The sequence below is a fragment of the Euleptes europaea genome, chromosome 11 (genome assembly GCF_029931775.1).
Source record: "Euleptes europaea isolate rEulEur1 chromosome 11, rEulEur1.hap1, whole genome shotgun sequence".
NCBI classification, from domain to species: domain Eukaryota; kingdom Metazoa; phylum Chordata; class Lepidosauria; order Squamata; family Sphaerodactylidae; genus Euleptes; species Euleptes europaea.
In genome coordinates, this window is record NC_079322.1 from 10,062,463 (window position 1) to 10,082,608 (window position 20,146).

At 47.3% G+C, this 20,146-nt stretch overlaps 1 protein-coding gene across 1 annotated transcript in view; it reads right to left on the reverse strand.

Annotated features, from left to right (window-relative positions):
* The window catches only part of TEX10 (testis expressed 10), a 62,120-nt gene that overhangs the window by 4,151 nt on the left and 37,823 nt on the right, over window positions 1-20,146 (reverse strand). The window contains exons 9-10 of the mRNA XM_056857987.1: window positions 15,839-15,924; window positions 14,029-14,162 (exon numbers count right to left, since the gene is read on the reverse strand). Of these exons, the coding sequence (XP_056713965.1) occupies window positions 14,029-14,162; window positions 15,839-15,924 (220 nt within the window). The remainder of the gene's footprint in view (window positions 1-14,028; window positions 14,163-15,838; window positions 15,925-20,146) is intronic.

A 20,146-nucleotide genomic window follows, 5' to 3' on the forward strand; every position in this document is an offset into this window, starting at 1 on the left:
CCTTCCATTCCTCCTTCCCAAAGGTGGTCAGGACAAAATGGTAACTCAACTAGAAGCCTGGTCAAGTTAAAATATCCCACCAACTAAAAGTTTAAACAGTAGGCACAAAGTGAGCTTCTAGGAGAACCTAGAACCGTTCCCTAGCTGGAGGTGCCCACCACTGGGGGGGGGGACTGACTGTGGTTACCACATGCATGACTACTCTAAGCAGAGACACACGCAGCATGGCTTGGGATGAAAATCTTAACTGGTGGGCGGTCCTGTTTTTTCCAATGGCCAAGAGAATGGAGGAAAGTTTTGCGTCAAATGCGTTTATATCACAGAATTACAGGCCAACAACTACTGAGAGCAAACCAGAGCAAGCAGCAGTTATTCCCACCGGCTACTCAGGGAGGCAGGGCTAACTAGTCATCTGCTGTCTCCCAGGTGAGAAACTCTAGAGCTCAGCTTGAGTACTTCCCAAGCTAGATCAATGACAGGAAGAATATAACAAATATGGATCATCAACAAGAACAATAATGAGAACAGGTGGAAACACTGTTATAACGTAGAAAGGTTTTGGATGACAGGGAAGAAGGAACTGATTTAGGTTAAGGTTAGGCGAGTCAGCTGTCTTCGTTGTCGCTTGGTTGCCTGAGACAATTATTGGTTGATAAGACTTTGCCATTTTCTCACTCTGAGGAGGAGGGCATCTTAAATCTGGGACTTCTAATAGCGGTGTCCTCAGTCTGGGTAGACATTACTCATCATCCACCACCTGTTGTAGCACCCTGCGTCCAAAGGTAGCACTGGCTGAGGAGTTGAGCTTGTAGTGCCTGAAAAATGTCAATATTGAGGACTATATGGCCACCTTACATATTTCTTCCGAGGCTTGATGGTCAAATGCTGTATTGGTAGCTCCACTTCATAGTGAGTGCAGTGTCATGCCTAGCGGAATCAGAACGTTGCTGGCCTTGTAGGCCTGGCAAATATATTGTCTGATGTTATAGCTGATTGCTGACCTGGACATTTTCTGAACCTTATTCAGTGCCCTTAAGGCAAGAAGAGGAAGGACTCCTCGCCTGCAAGTTCTCCCATACCGGCTGAGAAGCAGAGAATCAGGGCCCGGCTTCAATTAAGGGAATGAAGGCAAAAGGCCAGGTGGGCCTTGAGAGAGAGAGCAAAGACAATCAAGCCTAATCAGGGAGGAGTGGAAAACGCTGGAACCGCTAGGCTGATAAAAGGCCAGGCAGATTGCCAGAGTTCTTGTGGGTTCAACACATGTTGAAGGCCACTGACTGAGAGAAGCAAACAGAAGCTCCAAGCAACTGAAGCTATCCCAGTCAACCCTGGCGTGCAAGCTGACGTCTGATCTGAGAAACAAGGAGATTGGACTGGTAAGTGCCTCTACTCCTTTACCTGCTAATTACCTTGGTCTAGCCCGGTCCACGGAAAGAGAAAAGCCTGCGTCAGGCTCTGGTCAACGCAGTACTCCCATTGCTGTTGTTGAAACCAGAGGCCAAACCTCGGGCCTGGTTACTACCTGCACGCTACACTCCTGCCTGAGTAAGACACTCCGGCGTGTAGAGCTGGGGGCGCTTTTCGTCTTGGAGGGATGCTCTGCTCGGCTGCTGTGCCTCTCCCCCGGGCGCATCCTCTCCCGTGGGGAGTCCCACCTGGCTGGGGGGTGGGACTCGGCAACCCCGGGCATGACGGACAAGTGGCAGCGAAGTGACCCATGGCCCCGCAAACAAGGCAGGCTCCCCTTTGAAACCGCAACGCTCGGTCTGGTGGAGGTAGAGCCAGCCTCCATGGGGTCTGAGGAGCGGCAGGTTTGGGAGGGTTTTTCTGGCTTCCCTCCTCCCTGGTTTGCCGTCGGGCAAGAGAAATAAACTGGCGGCGGCTTTCTACTTCTTCCGCCAGTAAAATCCACTCTTCCAAGGTGACTGGGTCTTGCTGCATGTATGCCCAGTTTAGAATCTCAGGATGCAATGCTGCTCTGAAGTAGTGCACCCGGGTGACTCCAGTCCACTATTTTATTAGCAAGTCTTTGGAACTCATCCGCAAACTCTCGGACTGAGGAGGATCCTTGACGGAGTTGTAGGAGGGCCGCTTTGGCCTTCTCCCCTTGAAACGGGTCCTCAAAACGCTTTCTCAACGCTTGCATGAATTCATTAAGCGACCGTATGGAGCGGGCCCAGTTGTCAAACTGGAGGACCATCCATTAAGCAGCCTTTCCAGCTAGAAGCGAAGAAACGAACCTTACTCGAATGTCTTCCGTGGGAAAGGTATGCCCTTGTTCTGTCATGTAACTGTCCACTTGGTGAAGAGAACAGGGCAATGCTTCCACTGCACCACCGGTGCCACTGGTGGAGGTGCCGGAGGCTGTCCTGGCACCGGCTGCGCTGGAGGCTGCTGGCAGGGGGGTTGTTGTCCCAGCTGTCCCGGCTGCCACGGCGGCGCTTGTCCTGGAGGTTGCTGTGGTACTGGCTGAGCCAGAGGTTGCTGGCCGGGGGATTGCTGGCCTGGGATCAGTGCCTGCGCAGGTGCCACTTGTGCTCACTGCAGGCGACCGTATTCACGCATCAACATGTCCATTTGGTCCTGCATATGGGCCACACGATCCAAGAGCTCTCGGTTTTGAAACCTTCAGGCATGGATCTCCTCCTCAGCCCCCCCAGTCCGTCGGGCTTGGCTGGCTCAGTAGTTTGTATTCCAGTCGCCCTCCTCAGCATAAAAGTCCTCCTCCTCCTCATATTCTTGGATGTCAGGAGCAAAGGTGAGCCGCTGCCTGCACGCTACATCCCGGGGCAGGCCAGGTTCCAGGGAGTTCAAAGACAACGAGGGGAGAGACCAGTCTGATCCCCCGTAAACTTTCGCCCGCGCTCCCGTTCCTGCTGTCGCCCGCGCCCGGGCGGCGGCCGCATCCGCCAACAGTTGCTCCTCCACCTGCCTCTGGTCAGCGAGCATGCGGTCCACCTCGAGTTTGGTGGCGGCGGCAGCCGTCACAATTGGTTTAGCAGCCTGCTCCAGGATCATTTGAAGTTCCTTGTGCTGGCCCAACAGCGGTTGGACCTGTCGAGCCAGGTCCGCCGAGGCAGGACCGAATTCTGGAGTATCTTCTTGACGTCGGCCACCGTCGCCGGCGTGAGATCCAAAAGAACCAGGACTGTCCCGGCGGCAGCGTTCTGTGCTTCCCGGCGGCATAAGGTGGGATCCAGAACAGTTTGCGGAACCTCTCCCATGAGAGCTCCCGCCATTGGGAAACAGAACTCGGACCCCGGGATTGGGGCCGCCAACACCTGTTGCGGCCCACGGAGCGCAAGCTCAGCCAACAACCATGTTAGGGTAGCAAAGTCCTGTTGTGCCAACCGGACCTCCTCGAGTAAAATATCAAGTCCCAAAAGGTCGTTGTGGGCCCACAGATCAGCGTCCCGAGTCCTCCAAGGGGTCGCCACTGCCAGGCGACACTGATCAATCACCTGCCCAACCAGCTGGGTGGACTCCGCGTAAGTCCGCTGCGCCTCCTCCCAGACGGTACACAAAAAGTCGGGGTCCTCAGGGAGCTTGTCGTGCGCCCCGAGTCGAGGAGACGAGTGTCCAGGCGAACCCTCCAGGGCTCCAGCCAAGGTCAACAAGTAAGGATAGGAAGACTAGTGTCCTAATGTAAGCTCTAGCCCTGCATTAAACCCATAAACAGGTTCCAGCAGACGGCAAGTCCACGAAAGCAGTTTTATTGGTTATAATCAATAGGTTACAGAAGCCATATTTCAAAAGGACACTAGTAAGAGGCACAGGTAAGGCACAGGCATATATGGAAGAGCAAAAGGAGATAACTGGTAACCCAGGCAACCCCCCCTCCCAGAGGCAGGAAGGAGTACTTGGAATTTCCCACAGTATGGGAATCTATGAAGACTAAACGCAGGATACAGACTGGCCTTGGACAGAATAGCACAACAGCACCTGGAGGCAGCTCAATCACACTATCGCATACCATCCTCATGGCCTGCTCCTGACACTACCTTGGGTAGGAAATGAACACAGGGTCTTAATACCACCCTGTTGTCATGAAAATTGAGGAATGGCAAACTTGAAGCTCCAAAAGGTAAATGTGCAGCGTGGACTCATGAGCAGACCAAAAACCATTCACCCTCTCCCCCACACAATGCGCCCCCCATTCCGTGAGTGAAGCGTCAGAGAACAATTGGATGTCATGCGGGAATACTCCAAACGGGACACCTTCTTTAAGGTTGGCTTCCACCCCCCACCAGGTTAAGGAGCGGATGGTTTCTTGTACTGTGGGTCCACATTAGGTGTGAACTTCCGCAGGAAACAAGACTGTAAGGGTCTCATGCGTAGCCTAGCATGAGCCACCACTGACGTCGTTGATGCCATTAAGCCTAGCAGTTTTTGAATTTTAACCGCCTTCTGGTGCCTACATCTCGTAAAAGCGTTAAGCAACGATCTAATGGAGGTGATTCTGGAGAGTGGAAGGTAGGTGCTCCCTAGGGAGGCATCCAACTCCGCTCCAATAAAATCAATTCTCTGCACAGGTGTCAATCTAGATTTTTGGAGATTGATGACCAGACCCAGACATGCCAATGTGTGCAGTACCGTCACTACTGCGTCTTTAAGGGACTCAGGGGAGTCTGCTACCAGCAGCCAATCATCCAGATAGGGGAATATGGTGCAACTCCTTTCTGCAAAGTAAGCCACGACCACTGCCATCCATTTGGTGAAGACCCTCGGAGAAGTGGCCAACCCAAAAGGGAGCACAGTGTATTGATAAAACTTTCATCACACTGAAATCTGAGGTACTTCCTGCAGGCCCTATGTACGGCCACATGGAAGTAGGCATCTTTTAAATCGAGCACCCCAAACCAAGCCCCCACATGGAGAAGGGGTAGGATCTTGTGCAAAGACAGCATCCTGAAAGAGCGAACTCTGAGGTGTTTATTGAGTTGCCTCAGGTCCAAAATAGATAAGGACGGAGAAAAACGTCCTATCAGGAAACACCTGGAGTAAAAACCTGAATGAAGGTCAGAAGGGGGGATTTCAGTAATCGGGCCCTTCTGCAACAACTGGCTGACCTCTTGGCTCAGCACGTCATGGGCCCAGGGGGGGGGGATCATGCGTAGGACTCAGGGCGGGAATGAACGAAACTCTAGATAATATCCAAACTTTATTAATGATAAAACCCAAGAGTCAGAGGTAATAGAACACCAACTATGCCAAAAAAACAGACAACCTGTCTAGGAACTGCAAAATCGGGGCCTGAGCCACCTGAGCTAGTCAAGGAGCAGACATTTTTCCAGAGAATCTGTCAGGGGGAGACTGGGCCCCCTTCCTGCCCCTGGGTCTATTCTGAAACCTTTTATTCTGGGTTGAAGGATAGTAAGGCCTGGAAGACCCCTGTTGGCCATAGTTATATGGCTGATATCGTTGCCCCTTCGGAGGCGATCTGGAGGGGGCTCAGCTCTGATGTGAAATGGAGCTTGGGCCCGCGTCCTTCACGACGTCACTGGATCAGCCCACCGGCGTCTTGTCGCTCTTGTCCCTTTTTGGCGCCAATTTTTCTTTCGGCGGCGAAAGGTGCTTAGTTTTTTCTTTTCCTTTTTTCCAGAAGGCTCGGACATCGCCCGTTTTTCAGAGGGCTTGTCCTGAGAGGGACCCGGCTCGGTCGGAATGGAGACCATGGATGGGGCTTTAGGTTTGGCCGGTTGGGTCGATTTATCCAGAGCCTTCAAGGTCTTTTCCCACAGGGAGGCTTTCAGACGGGCCGGTCTCTCCTGCCTGGCCTTGGGGGTAAATAGGCATGCCTTACATGGCGAGGGGATATGGCCCTCGCCCAGGCAAAAGAGGCAGTCTTCATGATCATCACTCTGAGCCAACTTGGAACCGCAGGCGCGGCATTTCTTAAAGAGGGCCATGCCTCTGAAAACCGTCTCGCCAAAGAAGGAAATATTTTACCTCACCGAGTTCTCTGAGGAAAAACTCAAGAAGCTCAATAATATTTGTCCTAACTTCATGGCGACAGAGAAAGAACTGAGGGAAGAGCACTCCCCCTCCCCCTCGTCACGTGTCCATTTGGGCGGGAAGAGCCTTAAGTGGGTCATGCTGTTGAAGTGACTAGGCTCTTAGAATGGACCCCTTCCTGAGAAGTGATATGTTACCTTATTCAGTCAGTCACCAAAGCAGGACTCAATGTCTTTACTTACTTTTAAAAAGCAAGTCTTTTTATTGATATACTTCTAGTAAAAAATGTGTAAATGCAAGTTACAAAGTCTTCACAATCTGTTACAATGTATGCAGTAAAAGCAAGCAAGTCTTACATACTATTCAGTTTTAAAATCCAACTTTTCAAATATAAGTCAAATAAATCTGATTTAGTTCAAAGTATCTAATTCACAATATCTAGAATATTTAAAGCCATACATACCAGTAGCCTTTCTTCTGAGACACTCTAGTCTCGCTATAAGACAAATCTAGTCTTATTATGCCTGTATTTATACTGTTTGAAACCAGTATAAATGGTTTTTGAAAAGGAGGTACAAAAGATCCTGCACACCTGTTACCAGGATGGTTCTGTAACCATACAGTTAAAATGTAACCCTGGAACAAGAAAGCTCCACTTATAAGACCATATTTGGACATCCACATCCTCTTTGTCTATTTTACTAAACTATAAGCTATCAGCTTTGAGCTTCATAACCACCCCATACACTCAATTTTAACATCATTCTCATCTCCAGCACATGACACATTCATTATTGTCATTTGTGTATCAATAGTATAATGTCTACACAGTTAAATCATAAAACACAATTTATAGCTTACATCGCATTAGCTAGCATTGAATAACCTTAAATGGGAAAACATTTCCATAAATGACAGTTTAGAGCTGATAACATATGAAGAGGAGCTTTTCTGCACTAGAAAGGTGAAAAAGCTTTTCTTCTGTACTAAAAGAGTTGAAAAACATTTCTCCTGTACCAAGAAGGTAGAGAAGCTTTTCTCCTGTCATCTGTTAGTGTATTTCAGAAACATAAGCTTAATGAAACCAGAGGCTTTAGTTTCTTCTTTTTAACAGTAACTAAATCTTTAGTTATATAATAATTCAATCGTATGTATGTGTAGCTTTAGTTATGTAGTGAAGAATTCTGCACATGTACAACAAACCATCATAGTTTATGTCAGAGACTGCAACAAGCCGTTGGGCTAGGGCACGGAGCGAGGGGAGGGGGGAAGAACGCTCTTAAAGAGATATATCTCGTTAAGAAGCTTCTTAAAAATCTCCGTGACTGGCCTGCGCAAGCGCAGTTCCCATGTGGGACTGCACAGAAGCCACGAAGATGAACCACACGGTCAGATGAAGCCAATCTGGATCCGGGTGCCACAACAGGCCCTGCTGGAGCATATCTTGGCTCACTGGAATACGCCATGGAGCTTGGATGGATAATTCCACAAGAGATGAGATTCACAGTGTGCAGGGCCATTCTGAAGAAATTAAGATCACTTCCGCCTGTTCCTGATGTACCTTCCTTAAAGCTTTCGGAATCACCAGTAGCGGTGGAAAGGCATACAGAAGACCTTTTGGGCAATGAGACATCAGCGCATTCACTTGCTCTGAATGAGGGTGGTGGTACCTGGAGAATTGTGGTGCTTGATGATTCGATGCTGAGGTGAAAAGGACCACACTTGGTAGTGCAAACTAGTCCATGATTTGTTGGAAGGGCTCCTCCTTGAGAGACCATTTGTTCTCATCGATCTTCTGTCTGCTCAACCAGTCTGCCTGGGTATTCAGCAATCCCTGGACGTGCTCTGCAGCGATTGATAGTAGGTGGCCCATGAAATAATGCTCTTTGATTTTCGATGCAGAGTAGAGGATCTGGAGCCCCCTTATTTGTTGATATGGGTCTTGGCAGTGATACTGTCCATCCTGATGAGGACATGTTGGCCCCTGTGGTGCAACTGGAAAGTTAGAAGTACTTTCTTGATGACATGTTCAATGTTCAAGTACTTGAAGGGCTGTCATATAGAGGAGGGTGCCGAGTTGTTTTCTGTTGCTCAAGAAGGTCAGACCAGAACCAACGGGTTGAAATTAAATCAAAAGAGTTTCCGTCTAGACATTAGGAAGAATTTTCTAACAGTTAGAACGGTTCCTCAGTGGCTTCCTCGGGAGGTGGTAAGCTCTCCTTCCCTGGAGGTTTTTAAGAAGAGGTTAGATGGCCATCTGTCAGCAATGCTGATTCTGTGACCTTAGGCAGATGATGAGAGGGAGGGCATCTTGGCCATCTTCTGGTCACTAGGGGTGTGGAGGGGGGAGGTAGTTGTGAATTTACTGCATTGTGCAGGGGGTTGGACTTGATGGCCCTGGTGGTCCCTTCCAACTCTATGATTCTATGACCCTGAGGTCCAGGATGTTGATGCTCATTCTCCTTTCTCCTTGAGTCCAAGGACGCTGTGCAGGAAGTTTGTGGAGGGAAGCTCCCCATCCAAACAGGTTGGCATCTGTGAATAGTTGAATAAGGTTTTTTCTGAATATAGGGATGTCCCGGTTCAGGTTTCCATGCTTGTCCCACTAAATCATGCTTTGCCTCACTGAAAAGTATAACGTCAGCCTCTTGTCCCATTTTTGTAGTATATCTTACCGATGAGGGCGTAAAAACCACTGAAATGGTCTGGAGCGGAATTGTGCCCACGAACTGATCCAATGCATGCTATCATCAGGCCCTGGAGGCATGCCAACAGTAGCTGGGCTGATTTGGCCTTGCCCACAGAGGAAATTTGTATCACCTTGTCCTCTGGAAGAAAAAACATGTTCTTTTGAGTGTCTATAATGATCCCCGGGTGTGATGGAGAAGAACTGAGGTTGCTCTTTTCCCTGTTCAGGAGATAGCCGTGTGACTCCAGAATTTGGATGGTCCGAGTAGTATCCTTGATGGCTTGTTTTGCAGTTCTATCGGATCGATAGGATTGGAATTGAGGGGACCGACTGAAGCGAGAATCTCTTCAAAAGGACCCTCTGGTACTGGACCACTGTACTCTCCGCTGGTCAGGCCTGGATTGCAAAAGCGTGTGTAAGAATGAAAGAAATGCGAGGAAAAGGGTCTCCTGTCATCCTTCCATAGGTTTCTTAGCATGGCCTTCTTTTTGTCTCTGGTTTCTACTAGGATCTTGTCCAGTTTGTCTCTGAATAATTTTCCACCTTGGAAGGGGTAAGCCATCACGATGGACGTGGAATGAAGGTCTGCCTGCCAGGCTTTCAGCCACAGCATGCATCTACTAGTGGAAGATGCTGCCATTGAATCAGCTGTGAAGGTCATAGTATCGAGTGAAGCATCTGCTAAGAATGTGACCGCCTTGAGGAGATGGCTAGTTCCTCTGGTTGCCCTTTTGTTGTCACTAGGAATTAACTGGCCCAAACAATTACGGCCCTAGAGATGAAGGCTGCAGTGGCTGCTGCTCTGATTGTTAATGCCGTGGCCTCGTGAGCCTTTATAGAAGTGTAGTCTGCCTTAATGCTGTGGCCTCGTGAGCCTTTATAGAAGCATAATCTGCTTTTCTATCTAGGGAGTCCTTGATGGATCTCAGTCCATCCTCTGACAATAGGTCTGTGGATTGCAGGGCAGTGATGGGAGCATCTACTAAGGGAACTTCTAGCAATTCCATAGCATTTGGGGCTAGGGCATAAATCTTTTTTGTAGGGTTAGTAAACTGTTAGACAAAGGCTTGGCCCATTCTGCCTTAAGCCATTCAAAATACTCAGGGAAAGGAACCGATCTCTCAGAAAAGGTTAGTCAGGGAAACAATTCCCTAACCTCTTTGGGATGAGTCCCCCCCCCCCTATTTTTGTTTCCTCTCCAGGATCAGGGTCCTCAGAGAGATCTCAGCTGTAATGGTCTCTTGGCCAACAAGGACTGGTAGTCTTCCCTGTTGAATAAACAGGTTAGTTGCTCCTCCACTATGGGTTCTTCCTCTGAGAAGAATTCTCCTTCCTCTTTCTCATTGTCTGACAATGAAGAGGGTGGTGATTCATTGCCTGAATGGTGACTGAGGCTAGCATACGAGGCCTTTCTGGCTGCTTTGGTGGGCCACCGATGGGAATCCTCCCTGTAGGAAACGGTTTGTCCCTCCATAGACCTGAACCTTGCCATAGAAACATGTGGGGGATCTTGCTGGGGAGTAATGGGACCACAGGGCGAGGATGGGGGAAAGCACTCTTGAATTTGCTGCAGCTCTTCCCTTAAGACTTTCCTAACAACCTCCATTAGTTCCAAGATGGCCACTCACTCATGGCCTTGAGAGAGGGCTGTACCCCTCTGTTGTTTCGTTGCCAGCATTTGTGTTAAAGAGGTGTTCTCTGGAGGAGTTGGCTAACATTCGTAGCAGCTCAGGGCTAAACTGGTGGCCATTGGGGCTGATGATCCTCATGGAGCCATTTTTGCATTGTTTTTGGGCTGCGCAGTTTGGCACTTTCATTTTAGCGCTGCTGCTTTTTTATGTGGCTCTCTCTCCTTTCTCCCCTTCACATGCTCCCCTCTAGCTGCAGAGGATAGCACCACTGGGTCTGTGACTTCTTCCAAGAGGAATCTGTCTCTGCTGAGTTCCTCCCAAGGAGGAGGTAAGGTAAGAGAAGTTCCTCCAAAGGGCGGAGGTAAGAGAGAAGGCATGCAAAAGTGAAAGGGCTTCAAGGAGCAGAAGCAGCGAGAGGTGACTTCTGATGCTGAAGCAGGAGAGGTTAATGTTAAAAATAGTTTTTATAGTTGGTGAAGAAGAGTATAAGTGATGAGAAGTTCTGTTAGCCCTGCCTCCCTAAGCAGCCGGTGGGAATAACCCATATTCAAGATACCCTCCTCCTCAGAGTGAGAAGTATCACTTTTTCCAAAAATAGGACTTAGGATAATGGGAATTTTAAGGTGCATAAGAGTTTTCTGGGAGTGGTGTAAGAGAGGACTGAGCCCCCTCTGAGCTCCAGAGACTCCAGTATTCCTGGGGGGCTGGCTCAATTTCCGTGTTGAACTGCACTGCCAACTAGCAGCTCTTGCTTCCAGGACAGTTGGGGGGGGGGGAAGGGGATAAATATATGTATGAATAAGAGTATGAATGAACATTTCTGTTGTGAACTGGTAGGGGAAACTGAAATATAGCCTCCAGACCAAAAACAGAATTGCCATTCTCTTGCCCAAACCTCAAAATTTTAATTCCACTAAAAATGATGGGAAAGCACTTCAAGCAAATTCCTTAATTTTAACTTCCACATATCATCTCACCAATTTGAATAGTTTTGCCTCAAAGTACAATCACATTCCCCACTGCCTTAATAGGGACTTGCAAGGTGGCTTTTATGATTTCCCCCTTTTAATCCTGAACTTTTCCAAATGTTGCCCTAGTTCTTTTGGCATTGGGTCACTGAATCAGGAGTGTTTTCCTTCTAGATCTCATGAGTTTAGCTCTCTCATGTAAAAGCAGCTTTTAACACCCATTCAAACCACTGGTAATTCTGCCCTGTCAGACTTATTCATGTCACAAAAGATTCTGCTCCTGACATGAGAATACACTGAGAAACTGAAGTGCTTCAGAGGATTCTAGATTGTTTGCAACACAACCCACATTACCTGCACCACCATCTGAAAGCAAAATTAGCTTTACTCTGAAAGAACATACCAAGTACTGCTTGCACTACTACGAGGGATTCAGACTGACACCAATACAGTCTTCCTACAATTGGTTAAGCAATGCCAGAAATGAACTGTCCTAAGACTACCTAAAAACTACTGGAGTCAACCCATTTGGTTCACATCCATTTTCCAGCTATGTTACTTGGCAAGCCTGTTTTGGGATCACACATGCGCCATGTTTTATACTTTCTAGGCAGCAAAGATTCAAATGAAGTCATTACGAGAACAAGTCCTTGATCTATTTGTGTAGGATGTTAATCTCCATCCTTAACCTCTTCTTTTATAGGGGAACAATAAGGGTTTTTTAATTTGCTTCTGTTATATAATTCCTGAAGTACTGCTTCAGGATGGCAGTCTAATGTACTACTTTTGCCACAACAGGAGACATCTGAACATAATCCAGCAGTGGCAGAAGCTACCAGGACTGGGTTGAGAAAGGGTGGAGGCTTAGACAATGTAAGAATCTTTTCCCTTAGTAAGGCAGTCAGAAAAGGATTAACTACTCCAGCTCAGAAAACTGGGCTAGTAACCCTGATTTCAGGAGCCCCAACTAATTTTGGACATCAGCATCAACTAGAACACTTGCTTAAAATGTTTAAGCCTGCCTTTCCCCTGACCAATAGTAAAACCATACAAAATCACATAATCAAAGACATACAATAAACTTAAAGCAAGATTTGAATCCATTGCTTAAAAATCCCTGTGAATCTGTTTCCATTTGCCCAGATTCAGACTGCTCCAAATGTTCTGCACCAGAGTTCTTTGCTACAACTTCACTGCAGGGTAGAACTCCCCTGGACCTCATCTAGGAGGCTGTTCCACAGGCATGGAGCAGACACTGAAAGAGCCCAAGCCTAGATGGTTACAGAGTGTGATGAAGACAGAGGGGGCACAGCCAACAGGTGCTGCTAAGAAGAGCAAAGTCACCAAACAGGAACATGCTGGGAGAGACAGTCCTACAGATACATGGTCCCAGGTCATGAAGAGATTTAAAGGTGAGCATCAGCGCCTTGAACTGGACCCAACCACCAATCATCAGCCAGTGAAGGCACTTTACAATAAGGTTAATGCGGTCTTGACAGCCTGGTAACAAATGGGCCACCATATTTTGCACCAGCTGAAGAGCCAGCGTGGTGTAGTGGTTAAGAGCAGTGGTTTGGAGCTGTGGACTCTAATCTGGAGAACCGGGTTTGATTCCCCACGCCTCCACATGAGCAGGTGATGCTAATTTGGTGAACCGGGTTAGTTTCCCCACTACTACACATGAAGCCAGTTGAGTGACCTTGGGCTAGTCACAGCTATCTTAGAGCTCTCTCAGCTCCACCTACCTCATGAGGTGTCTGTTGTGGGGAGGGGAAAGAAAGGTGATTGTAAGCTAGTTTGATTCTTCCTTAAGTGGTAGAGAAAGTTGGCATATAAAAACCAACTCTTCTTCTTCCCAGATCTTACTCAAGGGCAGCCCCATATAAAGCACATTATAGTAATCTAGCCTTGGAGCATGGGTCACTATGGCCAAATATATGAATGATCACTTACTACTTAAGAGTCAGAACTAGAACAAGCCAAAGATGACAGACAGCATCTCCAGAAATCAAAGCCCAGTCACCACAGAGCAGCAAAAAAAGAAAGGCAGCCCTCCATCCTTGTGTGGAGCAGCCTTCCTTCCTAATGCTGAGAAGACAACCTCATACATAAGCCCAGCTTCACTTTCTCCCTCAGCTGGTAAGGCCAGGATAAGACTGTAAAAAAATGGTGAATGCATTCTAAGGAGAAAGCCACTAGAGTGGAAATTTTTAATCATTAAAATCACAACATTCCTCACTGGAAGGGGCTTGGCTGAGCAAATCCCCCCTCCGTTGATCTTCAAACAGAAGACTCCCTGCTGAATAGCAATACAGATTGAAGACTAGGACAATTCCAGCTCAAGAATCAGTACAGAAATGTGGAGAGTACACCCCAACAAACGTCATCACCTAGGATCCTGGCAAGGGATGGATAGAAACTGATGACCAGCAAGCCTTTCAATTCACCCTGATACGCAAAGGTTGCTAAGGCCGACGGGCCTTGCAGGAAGAAGCAAAAGCAATTACTTTGGCAGTGCCGTCAATGGCTGTTGCCCAGGAACCACTTACCCTGATGTTGTCCTTAGGCTTCAGTGAGACTACCCTGAAATAAACGATTCGTCAGCTGCAGTTAAGATTAGCATCCCATTATTCCAGCCGTCCTGCTAATTCTGCTGAGAATTTTATTCCTAACAAACATTTCTCACCCTTCACAAGTCTACAAAAACCTATCCTTAAAAGAGGAAGGGAGGGAGGGAGGGAGGAAGGATATGAACAGCAGTACTTCTCAGCACGCATGATATTACCTCAGTCACAGCCCAGTGATATAAAAACTGATCCAGATCTGTCAGATAGAGCTGGACAGGAGACAGTTGTGTTTGGCTTATGTGAGGCCTCCCTCTAATGCTCTGCAGGCTGGTCAGCTCTTCTTTGGAAAAGCCTGGGGGAAAGAAATTGTGACGAATCAGAATCAACCCCCCAAAGTGAATCAGTTATTTTGTCTACAGTAGAAATATACTAGAGGCTCATTAGGATACTCTTTCACATCATTTAAGTAAAAAAACCACCTATCAAAGAAATTTACACTTAAAAGTGTAGTTAAAGAAATTAAAGAAATGTAAATACTGACATCTTTGTACATGATCAGGGAAGTATTTTCAATAGCCTCCTTACAAGTTCCTAAGCCTCACTGATTTCAAAGTGAGGCCTACGCCCATGCTAAACTATCCCACTGAAAACAATGGGACATACAACCATTTAACTTTGCTTGTATTGTGCCTAGTGTCAAAATCAGAAGCATGGCTTGGATAAAAAGAGCAATTTAGGCTGATGTAGCAGCACTTGTACTAGTCAAGTGGAATTTTGGACTTCTCTTTCAAGCTGCTCAGCTTCTTCACATCAACTAACTAGCTTCATTTGAAACTCCCTCTAGTTTCAAAAGGAGCATTTCTTTAAAATTACACATAGGTTCTATATATTTTGTGGAGGGGAATAGCACACTTTCCCTGCAAACTTCAAACTATTACTCCTTTCTCCTAAGCTTTTCAGATACTTTTTTTTTTTTGGGGGGGGGGTGTCCTCCGGACTTTTAATATTTTATTTCACAGAAGCTATATTACTGAAGTTCCTTTTGTCTGTTAAGGTTCTAAGAATTGATTCCAGACCAAGAATTCAGAAATTTAACCCATAATTAACACCATTCTTGCTTCTTGGAGCTCTTACATTTTAATACCTCTAGTGACAGTCAAAACAGCAACTCCTGACATTTTTGTTACAAAGTGCAGATTCAATCCCTTAAATTAGGTCAAGAATTAAGTGTTGGTTTGGCATGTTATTTGTATTAGCTTATGGAAATTTGGTAGCAACCCAAAAGCAGTCTAATTATGAAAGAAACAGGGCTGTGCAGGAAGTTAAAACTGCATTGAGACAAAGCTGTAGGTAACACTTCCATCAAAAGAAATTAAAGGGGCATCCCACACTAGTTCTCTTCAGCCAAACAGGCCCTTGGAAAATTCTGAATGGATTGCTTCTGTGGGCAAAATCAGGAAATGGAGTTCTGTAGGAAGAACAGACCCTGGAAGTATCTAGGCAGTGCAGGGCTGCTAAATTATTTTAGTGGGCTAGCCAGTCTTATCCCACCTGCCAGGCTGGTGCAGAGAATCATTTGTGACGGAAGAATTTCTGGGCACCAATGAGGATTCCAATTGAGGTAGTCTATATTCTGATTGTGATCAGTGTTTCAGAACTATGGGAACACTATATAACCAAATGCAAGGTTGTACGTTAAAAGCAAGGGCACACCCATCAGCTTTATTAAAAAAAATAAAGTTCCTTTAAAGCAGAAAACAAAGCCTAGATATAGCTTAGATGCTGCCTACTGGCATAGTTTCAAAAGGAATCCTCTCCAACTATTAAAAAACTCTAGGTAATAAAAACCCAGCGGGTGAATGAAGAAAACCATTCAGTGCTCACTTCTTTTTTCATAAATTTTATTATTTCTATTTACTGTCTGCACTCATTTTTAATCATCTTGTAACTATTGTCTTCAAATGCAACCCAACAGTATTATTATGCAGAAAGCAAATGGAATTTCTTTACTACTTTCACAAGGATTACCTGTAAGAGTTGAAAATAAGAAGCTGAAGTAGTCCACATCAGTCACAGAGCTTTGCACTGGATATTTCCCTCCCACAAAAGGTGATCTATTGGGGGGGGGAGAGAAGATTATTCATAATTTAGCTCCAAATTATACACAGCTGCAGTAGATTTAAATGCAAATTGCTCCTAATGACATAAAATATGAGGTTCAAATTTAAATTGGGGGGTGCAACACAGCCCCCTCCCATCAACCATGCTGTTCTCTTTACATTTTTCCCTCAGACTCAGAAACCAGAAGTGAGAGAGACTGGGAGAAAAATACCAGGAAGGAAGGCTTATAGAGAAGGTTCTTTAGATCATATCCTTGCTCCTGCTTGTGCAGTACTGGGGTACGTCAAGACATAAATCTGCCCCATGTCATGCACCTGAGGCCTCCGTCTAGTCTTCAGATTAATATGAGCTTCTACAAACCACCAATAGGAACACAAAATTGGCATATGTATTGGAGACCTGCTGCAGAGAGCAAATGAAGGATTGGAGAGAAAAATTGCTGGCAGACTCCAAAGACTGAGAAATGTGCCTCATTGATCATGGGAAGAGGGGGAGAGGGCTTGCAGATTGCTATGACTTGGAAGACTATGAGCCAATTCACTTGCAATTTCTTCCTCCACAGGAGCACTTTGCTGTGGGAAGACTCGTTTTAACACAGTATCTGAACATGTACTACAAATAAACAGCCATCTTATTCACTTTGGGGCTGCCAGGTAGTGCCTGGCAACCAATGGGAGGGTTGTGGGTGGGGGGTGACACTAACTGCAACACCACAGAGTTTCTGGTGACTCCTAGAGCTACCTATGTCTTTTTTTAAAAACGAGAATGTAGCCTTGGTACTCACCGAGATGGCTCTTTCCACTCTGAGGAAGAAGGGCATTTTGCAGCTTGGGTTTTCCCGCCCTTTGCCCGGGGAGACAGGACCAAATTTTCACTTCCTGTCTCTCTGGTGGGAAAGCCTACAACTTCCAGTTTTCCAAAAGCAGAGAGACAGGAGTAATAACACTGCAACATTGTCAACCATATAGATAACAGCGTATATAGGCTAAACATGCAAAAGAGAGTAAACATATATAGATATATATACGTAGATCAACTTGGTAGAGTTAGTAGAGTCCAACTGGCAACACATAACTGGGCTAACAGAAGGTAAGAACCACAGTGTCAGGGGTTAGGACTAAAGCAAGGACAGTGGATGGGCCTTGTCATGGGAAATAAGTCCTCTCAGCTTACTGTTATTGGAAATGTCGAGGAAGGCTCTATCAAAGATGGCATCATCCCAGCCACTTAAGAGTGACCACCCAGGCGATTAACCTTAGTGTGTAAAAATTTTGGGTGGGCAAGATGCCCTTCTTCCTCAGAGTGGAAAGAGCCATCTCGGTGAGTACCAAGGCTACATTCCCACTCTGAGCGAAGGGCATCTTGCAGCTTGGGATGTCCAAGAGCTCGACCTCCGGGTGGGGGTTAATCATCCTGTTCCTCGACCACATGCTGGAGAACATGTCTCCCAAAGGCGACTTCGGCTGAGGCATAGGTGTTTATGTGATAGTGACTCACGAAGGTGGAGACATTGGACCAGGTGGCTGCTTTGCAAATCTCTTCAACTGATGCCTGGTTGTGAAGAGCCGCTGTGGTCGCCGCACTCCGAATGGAATGGGCAGAGATGCCCTCTGGGATGGTAAGCTTGCTGGCACGATATGCTTCAACGATGCACTGCTTAATCGCCCGGCTGAGAGAGGGTCGGGATAATTTACGACCCTTGTTGGGTTTTGAGAGGGCCACGAAAAGCGAGTCAGAAGATCTGAAGGGAGCCGTCCGGTTGATGTAAATTCTAATGGCTCGACGGACATCCAAGGTGTGCCACTCCTTTTCCTTTGGGTTGGCTGGGTGAGGACAAAAGGATGCTAGTTGGAGCTCTTGCTGCCTGTGGAACACCGAATTCACGTTGGGAATAAAGGTAGGGTCGAGTCTCAGGACTATTTTGTCTTTATGAAAGACGCATAACTCCTTGCGGATGGAAAGGGCTCCAAGTTCCGATATTCGTCTAGCCGAAGTGATGGCTGTTAAGATCACTTTTAGACCTAGGAACCTAAGAGGGACCTCTCGTAAAGTTCAAAAGGAGGTTTGGTAAGTGCCTGGAGGACGGTGTTGAGTTTCCAGGTGGGGAACTGATGAATAGGAGGGGGGTTGGATTGGACAACCCCTCATAGAAAGGCTCTAATCTGAGGATGCTCGGCTAACTTGTAAGCGACTAGTGTCGGAACGATTGTAGAGATAGCGGACACTTGTTTACGTAGGGTGGCAGGCCTAAGGTTTTGATGGACTCCATCCTGCAGGAATTCCAGAAGCGATGGTAAATCAATGAGTAGGGGATCTTTTGACTTCCTGCGGCACCACCTGGCAAAGGTTTTCCAAGTGTACTCATAGATCCTTCTAGTAGAGGGACGTCTGGCTGCGATGATGGTGTTGATGACATCCTTGTTGAGACCCAGGTGACTTATCCGGAGCCTTTCAATGTCCAAACGGCTAGTTGGAACCAAGCCGGGTTGGATGGATGATGGGACCCTGTTGTAGCAGGTTGGGAAGAAGAGGGAGACGCCATGGTCTCTGGACCGACATCTGCTGGAGAGCTGCATACCCAAGGCCGTCGAGGCCAGTCTGGAGCAATCAGAATCACCTTGGCTCTTTCGGATCGAATCTTCCTGATTAGGAAGGAAATGCATAGAGAATTCCCCGAGGCCAGGGTGCCAGGAGAGCGTCTATCTTCTCTGCTCATGGATGGTGAAACCTGGAGAAGAATCTGGGAAGGCGGTGATTCACCCCTGACGCAAACAGGTCTACCAGTAGGGAACCTGCTTTGATGTTGACCATCTGAAAGGCCTGGGAGCAGAGAGACCATTCTCCTTCGTCCAGGGAGCGACGACTGAGCCAGTCAGCCTGAATATTTTGGACTCCCTGAATATGCTCGGCTTGAAGGTGGAGAAGATTCTTTTCTGCCCGCTTTAGAATGATCTGGGCCTCCAGATGCAGGGACAACGATCTGGACCCACCCTGCTTGTTTAGGTGGGCCTTGGTCGAGATAGGTGGGCCTTGGTAGGAGGGGTTGGAAGTGGAAGAAAGCTAACTGAACTGCCCTCAGCTCCAGGATATTGATGTGCAGATTCTGTTCTGATTTGGACCATTGTCCCTGAACTGCTTCCTTGTCCATAGTAGCTCCCCAGCCCTGAAGTGAAGCGTGAGTAAAAATCTGGATGGGGTCCGGAAGGATGAAGCGTTTGCCCTTCTGAAGGTTTGGGGCGTGACTCCACCACAGTAAACTCTTCCGGACCTGATGTGTTACTGGAATGAGCTTGTTGATTTTTTGCGTAATGTGCCGCTGATGTGGTCTGAGGAGCCACTGTAGGAAACGAGTGTGAAAGAGCGCCCAGGAGATGGAGGAGATGCAAGCAATCATCTGTCCGACTAGACACGCTAGGGACAAGAGGAGTGCCTGGTTCGATTTGGCTATGGTGTTTGCCAGTCTGGCGATCTTTATGGCTTTGTCCTCTGGAAGGAAGATGATGTCCACTGAGGTGTCTATGATCACACCCAAATGTCGAATCCTTTGGGTGGGCGTGAGATGACTTTTTTCTTCGTTGATTAGGAAACCGGGCTCCTCTAGAGTTTGAATGACTCGGCTGGTGTGCGCATAGGATAAGTGAACCGATTGCGTGCAGATTATCATGTCATCTAAGTAAGGGTGGACTTGGATACCTTCCCGTCTGAGCTGGGCGATCAGGGATACCAGGACCTTGGTGAAGGCCCTTGGAGCAGAACCGAGTCCGAAGGGCAGTGCCTTGAATTGCAAATGGTTTCCCATGTACGCAAACCTCAGGAACTTTCGATCTGATGGGTGTATCGGAATGTGCAGGTAAGCTTCGCAAAGATCTATGGACGTCATGTAGTCTCCGTATTTGAGGGCTTCTGTGATGGAGAACAGGGTCTCCATCCTGAAACGTCTCCGGGGCACGTAGCGGTTGAGAAACTTGAGGTCGAGGATGGACCTCCAGTCCCCGTTCTTCTTGGGGACAGTGAAGAAGATCGAGTAGACCCCCGAGAAAAACTCCTCGGGGAGGACCTTCTCCACAGCCCCTATGAGCAGAAGATGACATATGGCATCCAAAGTTCTTGAGTGCTTTGCCTGGGACCGAGATGCTGGGGATGAGAGGTAGCGGTCCGGAAGGGTCTTTCGGAACTCTATGCTGTAACCGTGTTGAATGGTTTGCAGTACCCAGG